The following is a 12,877-nucleotide window of genomic DNA, read 5'->3' as shown; positions in this document are numbered from 1 at the left end:
CCACTGCCCGTACAGTATCATACAAACCTGCCTACTTAAGCTCATGACACTGTACAATTGCTGCACATCATCTTCTCCACACAAAATTAACCATACTTCCTTCTTATGTACATATTTGTATACGTATATATTGCTGTATAGATATTTTTTATGGTTGAGGATTTTGTATATTGTACATGTCTGTAATTTTTAATTGTATATGTCTATAATTCTTCACAACTGCATACTTCTGTAACATTGTAAGCCTTGCATATTCTTTCTGCTTTGCCCTGCTGCATCTGGGTATGGAACGCATTATAAATAAATAAATAAATAAATAAACAAACCAACAAACAAACATTTGATTTTCCATAACTAGCTCACATCTACATATCCTTTTCTTCCTGTTGCGTTCTTCTAACGGGCATATCCAGTTATATATGCAGCCCATAACAACATTCTATTGGCCATCTCACAAAGGTATTAGTGCTGCTAGGGTCAATTGGTCAAAACTGAAAATGCTGATCTAGGACACATTTCAAAAGATTATTCCGTTAAATCCCCCATTCTCTGTGGCTCAGAATTTTCAAAACAAATTATTCCAAAGTCTATGCATATTTTTTTAGTTCGATCCTTGTCTGTTTCCGGTTCAAATGATTTCAAAACTAGTCAAATTAGATTTTCCTAACAGAAGCACCACAAGATTCGCACAACTAACACTGCCCCACTGCCAACACCAAGCTATTCAACTTACCACAATTGCCACCAAAATAGGGGTTTGATAAATCCACTTCATTTTCCCAGCACTGAGATCCCAGCATCTGAAAAGCAACAAATAGCAACACAGGGTTTGGGTGTTTAATGGTAGTGTATTTTATTGGGATAGATTTAACATATTGGAAAATGCAAACCCACCCAGATTGATCAATTTAGATGCCTCAGCCAATCAGAACGCACTTTTGAATGAGCACAGAGACGGTGAGCATTTGAGTTGGCCAAAATGTTTGTACAATTGGTCAACCAAAAGGCAAGAGAAGGCATTTTGTGCGACTGGTTCACAGGGACGCAATCTTTTTTTCCCTTCTTTACATGTATAGGAAGTAAACAAATGACTATAGCGCACAATATAACCTGAATTGTAGTCAAATAATAGGTGTTAATTCCGCTCACCTCAGTGGCACGTGTTTGATGATCCCAATAGTATTTCAATGTAGGACCTACCTGACTCTCGGTGAGAACTGAGCTGCCTTCGGATTCTTCTTATGAGGGGCTTACTCATTGCTTCCAAATCTGGGCAGTGTGTCCATGTTATGTGTACTGAGTCGTAGGAGGATTCCACTTGCCATACAATAGAAACACTCTGGAATTTGGGAACAAGATGTAGTTCTCCGGCCCCATCACTCTAACTTAAATGGTATAAAGGTAGGTCTTCAATGACCTTAATGGAGTATGCCAAAAAATGATGAAATCCTATGAAGGTGATCTGTGCTTAAAAATCCTCACCATCATTGCCATCATCCTGTAATCAGACCCCCTCACACGCTCTTCAGTCTACATTATGTATCATTGTTCATCCTGCATGATTTTCTGATCCGCCATATTTACTTGGTGTTGACCATCTTTCATCTTCAGATCACTGCCCTCACACTCCTTCATCCAGCTTCCATCATGCACTTTTTGGTCATCCTCCCTGCACCATTGCGCATTGTCATCTTTCATCATCATCCTCCTTTACATACCGTCCATACTCTAGTACACATTCATCACCCTTAATAACTCATCCCTCATTGCCCTCATCTGTCTTGAATTCCACTAACTTTCTTCTGTCATCCATCATTCTAGACTCCTGCCTTTGCATTCCTACTCGTACACCCTTTGTTGCTCACCCTCCTTCCGCCAGCCCTTGTTTTTCACCTTAATCATGCACCCCTATCGCCCACGTTTTAACTTATGCCACCCATTCTTTATAAACGTCATTCGTCCCGTTCATCCTCTATTTCTCCATTGTCATTCTTTCTCTGAACCCCTTTCTCTGAACCCCAGTTCCTGATCATCCAGCATCTTTCTATTGAGTCTTCCATCTTAGGACCAGTCTGTGCCTACATGTATTTCTCAAAGTGCCATCTTTATAGCATTATGCTAACTTGAAAATCATTACACTGTATTGCCATCTAAATACAGGGATCCCACCAGTGACGTTTATTTAAATCCAGCCTGACTTACTCTCTCCCATTAAACTGAAATGACACTCCAAGGTGTGTGCTCGCAAAGTCATTTTGAGGGCTATATGGCACAATTTCTCTAACCATGGCACAGGCTTCCACTCTGCTGCCACGTTAAGTTACTGGGTTTCAATGAGGATCTACTGAATTTTGAATAATAGGTATACCACACTTTTGCCAAATGGAAACTTCACTCAATGCATTTTTGGGGCATTTTTTGCAAAGAATCTCAGTCATAAATTGAGCACTCACCTCCCCAGGATAGCTAGATTTTTCATAGGCCTAAGCCCCTCTGTGCCTCTCAGGAGGGATGTTCTGTCGTTGCTCCTGCAGCCCAAATCCTGCACATGCTAGGTCCACAATTGATGCATAGCGCTTTCTAAAGCGTCTAAAGGTGTCTCACTTTGTCCATACATGGCACAATGTCTTGTATGGACTTGTTCTGCATGGTGGTCTTCTAAGCAGACAATTGGATTGTATGTGTTGGTGTTGCCAGGTGTGATTGCGCCAACCCTAGGGTGGTCGTTTTCTGAGTGTTTTGGTGTCCCACTAACCTGTCTGCAACAGGTGGGGAGAAGACTTGAACACCTTACCAGTCGGATTGGAATATAGTACAAAAGGTTTTTCTCCCCACAATAGTGCGATCGTTGTCCTGTTGTGTCTTGGCAAATAATGCGTACCTTGAATTGTATCTTTCCTTTGTCTGGTTTTATTTTGTATCATACTTGGAATATTGCATAATAGCCCAAGGAAACAGACATTCAATTCTGTGACTTCTGTGACATTCTATGTAGGTTACATGCATTTGCTGTGCATAGCCAACAATCACCTTTGGCGCACGTGCATAGAAGTTTCCCCAATTAATTGGCTTTTTCCAAGGCTAAAATTACAGGTTAATGATCTTTACAACAATGTCTATTTTTACAACATTGCTGTCTTTTGCCCAGTGGGTCTGCTACTTTCTGTTTGCTCCCAATCTAGGTACGTACAATGTATGAATACTATTCATCCTACACATTCATAGTGGGTTAGTAATGCTAATATAGCATTTATGGTAATCCCATCTTATTGGGATGGGGTCATCCTAGTGTACGGTTACTTCCTTGTTTGTTGAATGCGCCTCTGGTGGCTGCATCTATTTGTTCGTCAGGCGTGTGGCAAAGCCCTCTATGGGCTCCTCTGGGCTATGCAGTGGGTCCTTATTTCAGGCTGGTTCTAATCGGACTGTGCTTCTGGGTGTCCTGCAGTGTTTGCGATGGAGGGTAATGGAGCTAGTTCAGATGGGTATGGGGTGATGAATGGTGGACGAGGTCAGTTTTTGTCAACTGGTGTAACTGGTATGAGGCATTCATAGTTACAGACATGTCCTGCTTGCTGTAATTGGAAACCATGCCATTCTTGGAATTAGCGTGGAAAAGAAGTCCAGGCTGTTGCGGAAATCTATAGGCAGCGAGATCCTGGAGGACTGAACAACAGGAGTGGTAGTGCAGCATTGGTTGGTGCTGATGGTATTTTGGTCTGTTGAGTTTGAGGCTACTGCTGGTCTTTGATGGTGGCTAGGACTTGCCAATAAAAGGGAACTTGCCCTCAAGGTTGTATATTTAGACGTCGAGTTGTGCGTTGCCCCAGTAGCAGTGGAAGGTGAAGCCTTGGTCTCTGAGGAGAGCTGTGAGGGTGATTGTAACTGGATTACATGGCACTCGGGGAACCTACAGATGAATGATACAGGCTTGGAGGAAATAGGGCCTACTTTGTCCTGTTGGACAGGGGTAATCAGGAATCATGTATCAAGGGTAGATCCAGTGGTGTGGGGTCTACGCTTGACACAAACAAGCAAGGTCCTTGGTAATCTCTGGTGCATTTAACACTCTGGGACGACGCACTATGAATGCGACACTGGCGCCCACATTTTCATAGAGTCCTTCCATGATAATGTCACCCTCCTTTAAAAATATTCAACCTGTTAATGTACAAACTGTATGACTGTTCAATCTTAATAACTGTTGCTTCAAACAGAAGAAGCAAAAGTTGGGGTGAATTTACCTGCTGTCCATAAATATGAGGATTCTTGTCAATGCCACAAACGATTCTTGTGGTGTGGCTTTGCAGCCTGTTGGCCACAATCTCTCCCCACTTTCCACGGGTAGAATGTGCCATTATCATTGATTCTACCAAGGACTCTCTACAACCTTGATAAATCTAATATTAATTTGTAGTTCGCAAAAATTCACACTTTTGAAACCTCAGATGCATCAGAATGTAAGAACGAAGCCCGGCCGGCTAACCAAAATAAGATACCAGAAATTCAATGAAAGCAGCTTTTGCATTGGCGAGGTGATACTTCTTGGTCTAACTTCTTTGACCATGAGCTGGAAAGCCACATGGATTATATTCATTTTGCGGACTTCTGCCATATAAACCTGGACCTCACCATGCCCCAGACCTCATTTAAAAGATCAACAATGCTCAAAAGACTTGAAGATCTATCAGCCATCTGGCACTCCTTTACCGATTCGCTGGTATCACATCCACAATGGTTACCTGTATATTTCTTCAGCCAATGTAAACAGGAAAAGCAGCATTTCTGTGTCTGCGTCATGGCTAGATATGCGAGTGGCACCAGTAATAGTACTGGTTTTTCCACCTCCTGTCCTGATTTAAAGGAAATGCACACAGGGGTTAACTATGACCTGTCTATGCATTGTGTACCCCCTTGCATCTGACTGAAATAGGTGCAGGAAGATGCATGGGTTTCCTCATATAAACTACATTTGTGAATGGGGATTTTTTTTTGTGTGGGGAAAAGCCCCTCACCCCCTCCTGATTTTAGAAATTGGACACCCGATTCACAACGAGGATCAGAATGTATGTATCCCAGAAAGGCACATTCTTTCACTATTTTCCTAAGAATGTGGAGGGATACGAACTGTAATAGCCCGCAGATTGAATACAATTACTGGTGTAATTGCTTACCTGTTCCCACTGCCCGCGCCCACGTAACCCTACAGAGTTGCACACGTTGGTTGCCATGTAATTTCGGAATGGAAAGAGTTAACTTTCTGTCCCGAATTACAAGTTGCAAGACCAACGTGTGCAACAACGCAGGCCAGCCCACTCATTGGAAGCTGGAAGAAACGCTTTCCGCTTTCACCTCATATGGAAAGCTTTTCATCAAATGTAAAACGGCTGAGAAAGGAAAGCGGCACTTTCCTTTGTTATGGAAAGTGCCGTGTTTCATTTTTCACTGCGATTAAAACACAGCAGGAGCCTTGCTCTCGCCTCCTCGCGTTGGCTGCATGTGTGGTGCACAGTAGTATTGGAAGGACAATGGGGAACCAGAGCACACAAAGGTAAGTTGATAGCACGCTGTTAATTTATATGCAGAGTGTCCTTGCTAATGCTGTGCTGCTGTGTGCTGCTGTGTGCTAGTGTGCAATAATTGGAAGCGTATGTTTGTGTTGGGGGGAGAAAAAAACACCTGAAATTAGCTTAAGTGAAACACTGGGCAGACATAGCCACGCCTGATTTCTGTTTAATAGCATACTCCTCCCATCCAATCACATTCCACTACACTATAAAAAATAAATGAGACATATTTAATTGAAGTACAAAAAATAGCAACATGGTAAATAAATGTCTGCAACATTTATTCAACATTTTGCAATTTTTTGTACTTCCACTCAGGGTGTTCTAATAGATTTATAGACCTGCAGCTCGGGCTGTACCGGGCGTTATGGCCCCTCATACCTCGTTAACTCAATCTTCAGGGCCCATAACGCCTGCTACAGCCCTCGCTGCAGGTCTATAAAGCTATAGTGAAATATCAGTCCACCGGTATTCAAGGGGAAGAGTTATGGTGAAAACCTTGGTCCCAGAAGGGAGGTTCTCATAGCAGAAAGCAGAGCGGAGATCTGAGCAGCCTTCAGTACCAACAGTAATAACCAATTCCCTATACAAGCCTCAAAAGGATCTTAAAAGCAGCCAGTTTGATCCATTCAATTGATGATACTACCAATTAGAACACTACAGCCAACAAAAAACATACAGTGATTGCTTAGCCGTTATTAACGGGATGGGGTGGGCGGGACCAATATATGCATCAGGATGCCTGTGTCAGGTATTTACTGCTGGGTTTCAGGGTTAGGGGGTGGGGGGCTCAATGAGATACACATGGCGTTTGTTGTCAACGGTCAAGTGAAATGATAAGGCAGCTGATACCTACTGTGTGTCTGCCAAGGATACCCTGACACTGGCCCACACGGACACAAACACAGCCGGGAGCCCTGAACAGCAGGAAAGAAGAAGCGGACAGGATTACAGAAAGCAGTGGATGAGCAATACATTCATGGCGATAGACGGGCACCCCAGCTGCTCTGCTTAACTGCTGTAGCTTCCATTCCATCCACCTGCTCATCATTCATGCCGCCAATTGTTGTCATCCTTTGTTTTCCCTTTCTCCCAATGTCCATGTTCCTCTTTGCTATCTCCCTCCATCCCTTCTTTCCTTCCTGCAGCTCCTTTACCCTACGTTCTGCCTCTCCACTCCCTTTTTTGCCAATTCTCTTCCTCCCACAGGTCCCCATCCACCCTACTTTGCCCTTCTTCTGCACTCCCTTCGCCTGCCCTTACTTATGCTCCACCTTGATCCTCCTTGCCTTGTGTGGTAATGCTTTTCGTTCCTGCAATAGGTGGGGGAGGCAGGAAGGGAGAGTGAGAGGGAGAGAGAGAGAGAAAAAGAGAGAGAGAGAGAGAGAGAGAGAGAGAGAGAGAGACAGACAGAGACCGAGAGAGACAGAGAGACAGTGGAGGTCATTACAACCTTGGCGGTAAGGGGTTAAGGGCACCGGTAAAGGTGCCGGAGCTGTCAACTCCTTACCGCCCCATTACGAGTCTGCTTGCGGGAACCCGCTAAGGATGCCTTGTAAAACCAGGCATCCTTATCGGGTCTCACGAGCAGGCCAGGATGCTAACAACGGGCCCATTACTAACGGGGCCGTTGTTAGCATCCTTCCCATTCCCATTGAGCCCTACGGGGGTTCAAATGGGAATGGGGATGTACCGGGTCCGGGTTCCTTGAATGATGAATTACAGGGCCCTCCAAGGTCAGAATGGCCCGGTAATTCCTCATTCAAGGAACCCAGACCCGGTACCCGCTATGGGGGAAGCCATGCCGCTAATAGCGCCATGGTTACCTCCATACTCAGAATGACCACGAGAGAGAGAGAGAGAAAGAGAGAGAAATAGAAAGAGAGAGAAAGAGAGAGAGAAAGCGAGTGAGAGAGAAAGCGAGAGAGAGAGAGAGAGAGAGAGAGAGAGAGAGAGAGAGAGAGAGAGAGACTGACTGAGTGTTAGGGTAACCATAGCAATAGCTAAGACACACACTGATGTGCTAAAGCTATTCAGTAAATTTTAAGGTGGTATTGGCTAAATATCCGTTCATGGTGGAAATGGCGGAACAGATAAACTAAATAGGAGTGGTTAACTTCATGGATAACATGTTCAACATTTGCCCTGTGTGATAATTTCCGACAATGGCAAGCAGCTGATATCCACGATGATGGAAGAGGCTTTGAAGGACAATGGCACTGTGCATGTGAGACCATCGTTGTATCACCCAAATGCTAATGGACACATTGAGAGGATGAATAGGGTGTTGATGAGTGTATTGAGATGGAATGTATGTGTGTGGAAGAGAGAAAAGGGCAGTACTAGTGGACCATCTGATGACGTATGGACATAGTTCATGGAACACTATGTACTTCACCCTGTTTGAAGTGTTAAAGAGTTGCAAGCATAACATAGGGCTATGCCTGACATGGTTGAAGAAGGACGTAGAGAAAACATTCACTGAAGATAGAAAAAAGCTGAAGAGTTGTAAAAGAGTGGACAGTAACAAAGTAACTTTTGATGAAAGGACAAGAATGACAATGAGGAGAAGATGCTGTGAGAGTACAATAGCAAGGTGGTGTGTGCAAGCTTGAGTCAAAATATTCAGATCCAACAACTGTAAAGAAAGGTTCCAAGAGTTATATATGTGCAATGGATGGAAGATACGGAGCGAACATTTCAATGCTGTGTGCAATTCTGCCATGAAGAATTAAGAGGGTTGTTGCTCTAAGGAAGTAAAGAGGCATGAGAACAGTGTGGAAGTAACAGACCAGAAGGACTTCAAGAGAATGGATGATCGGCATAGACTCTTCGGTGCACATCATTGGATTACCATTATCATCATTCGGTATCATCATTCGGAGGTATGTGTCTGAAGGTGAAAGTTGAGTTAGTGTACATCGCCACAATTTATGTAGGGTAGAGTAGAAAATAGAACATTTGACTGCAAATTGTCAAACATGTGTTCTGTGTTTTCGTATCTTCGTGTGGGTGGACCTAATTTGAACCTCGCCAGCAGGTCTTCAGAAATATAGTAAACTAACAAACAAGTGCTTGGTTTTCACCTAGGTCCTTATAAATGAAACTGGAGCCTACGTCGCCTGCAGGATTCCTCGTGAGCTCCAGATGCTTTCATCAACTTGTTGGCAATAGAATGTAGGCAGAAACTGACAGTTAATCCATAGGAGGGCAGCCATTTTGTGACAAAGTCCTGCAAAGTGTCAACTGTCCCTGTATGACTTCTTCTGGACACACTATAGTTCCCATCAGCCTCCTCCCTGCACTCACATGGGTGTTCTAAAGACCTCTCTGACATACTTACCTCCCTTCAGCTCCATTCCTTCGCTTCAACCCTCTTGACATCTCTCCCTCTCTATGGCCCATTCTTTGCTTCTCTCATTTCTGTCCTTCCTCTGTATTCCTTACCCTTTCTTCCCCTCTTCAGCTCTCTCTGCTGCAGCTTCCTCCCTGCCGCTTCTTCCTGCTTTTTCCTTCCATGTGTACAGCTTAATTTTGCTTCTCCTCTGCCCTCGCTCTGCCCTCTCTCTTTCCTTCAATCTCATACATTCTTCGCTCGCCATCATTACGTGTTATCCATCTTTCCATTCCCTTCTCTTTCTAAAGCTGCCCTCGTAGTTTCTTCCTCTTCACCGTCGCCTCCTCCATTGCCATACTTTGCTTTCTTTCACCCTTTCTTTAGTTCTTCTCCTCCTTTCTCCACCCGACCTAAGGCTCCAGATAAAGGGCAAACACTACTGATCAGTGAACATTCACAACAGTCACATCTGTCTGCCTTTTAAAATCACTCCATGCCTGTGCCCATCACCAGCCAGAAGGTACACATCAAGCAGACTTAATCTAGTCCTTAGCATTATCTACTAAGGGGTTCAGCCCTTCTGGTGACAGTTGCCTAGGGCCCCCAATTTCAGAGGAAGGCCATGGCCCTCCTTACGAGTCCGGCGGTAGCCGTGCCGGTAAAAGCGGCAGGCTGCCACCGGACCCGTAGGGATTTCTTAGCTCCATACTTGCTGGAATTACCGGGGCATTACAACCCAGGTGATCCAGTAATTCCAGAGCCGGCATTCTGTAAATACCCATTCACGTGGGAATGGGGAAGTGGAAACACCGGCATCATGTGGTAATGGTGCCGATATTTCTGCATCCGTCTGCGGGCGGGATGGCACCCACCCACAGAACTCGTAGTTTGGTGGTCGGGAAAACGGTGCCGGTACGGTTCTACCGGCACCACAAATTCCAGATCTGCCAACTTGGAGTGAGGACCCATGACTACAGGTCCTAGAATGCATGTGGCAATTTAGCATTGTAAACTAAAATACACAATGTAATCCTGACACTATCATAGTCAATGATGAAGTGAAGAAAAATGCGAACCCTTAGACACAACCAAGGAATTTACATTCAATTCTGTCACTTAAAGGACTTCAATGGACAGCTGACACACAAGAGGTCATCTGCAATGTCTAAAAGCTCTGCAATGCTGGCTGGCGCTTTAGGAACAAACCATACAGAGCTGGACACCCCCTTGCAGGATTATAGCCAAACCCCCCTGCCCCTTTCCCATATGGTACTTACCCCAACCAATGATGGTCAGAGCCCAGAGGTAGTTCTTGTCTGAGAGGAAGGCCATGAAGATGAGGCTGTGCAGGTAGAGCCCCTCCACCAGGATCCAGTAGTGGTTGGTAGCGAGGAAGTAGAGAAACACGGTCACTGCTACTTTGCACCCAACCTGAGGCAACACAACACAACACACAGTACTGAGAGCAGTAAAGGCCCTGCCACACGACTTATCATCTTACCTGGCTGATTGCTTGATGGACAAAACATTCCTGGTAACATTCAACAGGATTACCCTTATATTAATGGGCAGGGGGCATAGCTCAGGGGAAATGACTCGCCTTGGGAACAAGATGATGCCAGGCAACATGGGTTCGGTACCCGGTCATGTGTGTAGGAGCTGGGTGAGCTTGACATTAAGCATGATATAAATGACTATTAAAAAATGTGTTTAGAGCTACAATGAGAAGCAACTGGCAGCCAGACTGGTTTATGTGTGTGATTGTCCCACCTTGATCGACTGGCACTTATTTATCACAAGGGTCAGGCCGGGGTATCCAATGCCCTGCTTTGCAAAATCCTTCCAAATAGGCTCCATGTGTTTAAATGTAGTTATAGACCATAATTATTACCCCTGTGTATCAGTTTTGCCGAGTGGACGTCTATGTGATGACAGCGGGAAACCAAGAAACCTATTTATTTATTTTATCATTTGTATAGCGCACATAACCCAGAGGCATCTAGGCACTTAACTTAGGAATGCACAAGTCTTTCCTGGGTTTTGTTGAGCTAATAGACCAGGAAGCAGTAAGTGGCTTGGAAGATCTAATTATCAGTTCCATAGAAAATAATAGGGTAGACACATTCAAAGCACCATGCCAAGGTTATAATGGTGTATCATTTTCTTTATATTTCGTTGAACCATGTTGTAAAGATTCTTTTAGCCATATACAACAAATAAATAAATAAATAATGATGCCACAAAATTAGATCATGTATGTAGGCATGCAAGAAAGATTTAAGCGCAAATAATTAACCTATGTTCACTATGCTTGTCATGGCATGAATATATTCCTAAATGATGCCATGCCGCAGGGAGCCAGAGTAAGGATTTTCTTTGGAATGGTTGAGCAAATATACCCCTTCTTTGCACACAGCAGAACGAACTGGCACACGCTGTCAAATGATGAACCTTCTTCCAAAACCACCTCAAAAATCCTGTGTCCCCCGCGCGCTCACGTCCCTTCGTTGTCGTTTTACTTTCCTCCTCAAACAGTTAAGAAAGAAGTACTTCCGAAAAAGAAGAAAGAGGACTTCCCAGAGGCACTGGAACAAGTTCCTTTTGCGTTTCCAGTGATAATGCTCGCTGCACAATGCGGAATCCATGTTCTGTGCTTCAAAACCGCTACAGTCACCTCAAAAAGACCTGTGCAAAGCAAATTCCCAAGACGACCTGGAACAGTCCAGAGTACGATACATGAAGCAAGGCATCCATTTGAATCTTTTCTCAAACTGTCAAAGGAATGGCCAAAGGTTGGTACCAGTACAATGGTTTTGGGCAGGCCGGTCTATTGCAATGTTCTGTCCTTTGACCTCTTCAAAAAGCTAATACAGGTGTAGCTCATTCAGAATAAGTCTGCATGGCTAATCATTGGACTGAAAACCTCGTGAATGCATTGGTCCGGCACTGAGAGCCCCGCACTGGCTCCACCTGAAGCCTCGTTTTCAAGTGCTCTGCATTACGCATAGGGCTTCCTTGGTAGGTGGCCCCTCCTACCGCAACCACAGCTCAAAGGGTTCTTTCCCAGCAGTAGCTGAGATTGGGAATGGCCAGAAGGTAATGCCTGGCTGCCTTGAGGATGAAGAGGCCAGGACTGTGGTCTATCGACTCAGTCTCCCTAGGAATATTAGGATGGGGACGGGAGACGGGCGGCGGGGGGTCCGGAGGGGGGCCCATCAGAAATTCAGAAACTTGACTAAAACAAATGTCGTTAGTCTTGTTTACCCCCCCTCCCCCCCATCCGCAGACGGCTGTACCCTCTACCACTTATAGAGCTGCCTTCACGCCGCCTGATGGACTCTTTTTCCGGAAACCTCTGGACTGTCTCGGTATTCCCGATGGCTGAGAACTAACACTTGGAACACTGGGAGACGGTGAGCTTCTTCAACTCTTGCCACCTTTCCAGTTCGAAGGCGTGGATGCAATTGCACCGGCCGTTCATTCCTCCGCGTCGCGGTTGTTCTGTTTTTTCCTACCTCATCTACTTAGGATGCTAGGCCACCTACCTAGGCTGCGTTCCTGTGCCCCTTACTCGGCACTTATGCTGCACTGAATGTCCCAAGAACTCTGATTAGCCTTTTATTTGCTTCCGCCCTCCGTCTCTGTCTTCTCTCTCTCCCCCCTCATTTTGGGGTGCGAATTAATAGCCTTGCACTGTTGTGGGCACATGGTAAACCAAAATAAATAACAAACACATGAATGTATTATTGCCAAATGCATTTACAGACGTCTTAGTGAGAATAATATCGAAGGGAAGCACATATTACCATATTACATGTGGGAAGATTATCACAGATATACGCAGGAGAATGGAGAATTGCTATCGTTGCAGAGTTGGCAGAACAGGTGTCCAGGCTCTTCTTTGAGCCCAGATGAGAATAGCTAATGAAATACACCCTCATGATGGTTAGAACCCCAGCCTCCTGAATCCCCC

The 12,877-nt window shown here is 44.8% G+C and overlaps 1 protein-coding gene across 1 annotated transcript in view; it reads right to left on the bottom strand.

Annotated features, from left to right (window-relative positions):
• LOC138521346 (parathyroid hormone/parathyroid hormone-related peptide receptor-like) overlaps positions 1-12,877 on the bottom strand; it is a 280,555-nt gene that overhangs the window by 88,287 nt on the left and 179,391 nt on the right. The window contains exons 7-9 of the mRNA XM_069634105.1: positions 10,182-10,335; positions 6,424-6,484; positions 734-800 (exon numbers count right to left, since the gene is read on the bottom strand). Coding sequence (XP_069490206.1) covers positions 734-800; positions 6,424-6,484; positions 10,182-10,335 — 282 coding nt within the window. The remainder of the gene's footprint in view (positions 1-733; positions 801-6,423; positions 6,485-10,181; positions 10,336-12,877) is intronic.

Source organism: Ambystoma mexicanum, chromosome 13, assembly GCF_040938575.1.
Source record: "Ambystoma mexicanum isolate Mex_15411 chromosome 13, UKY_AmexF1_1, whole genome shotgun sequence".
Lineage (NCBI taxonomy): Eukaryota > Metazoa > Chordata > Amphibia > Caudata > Ambystomatidae > Ambystoma > Ambystoma mexicanum.
The sequence above is the reverse complement of the archived record's forward strand: the minus strand, read 5'-3'. Positions and strand labels throughout refer to the sequence as shown.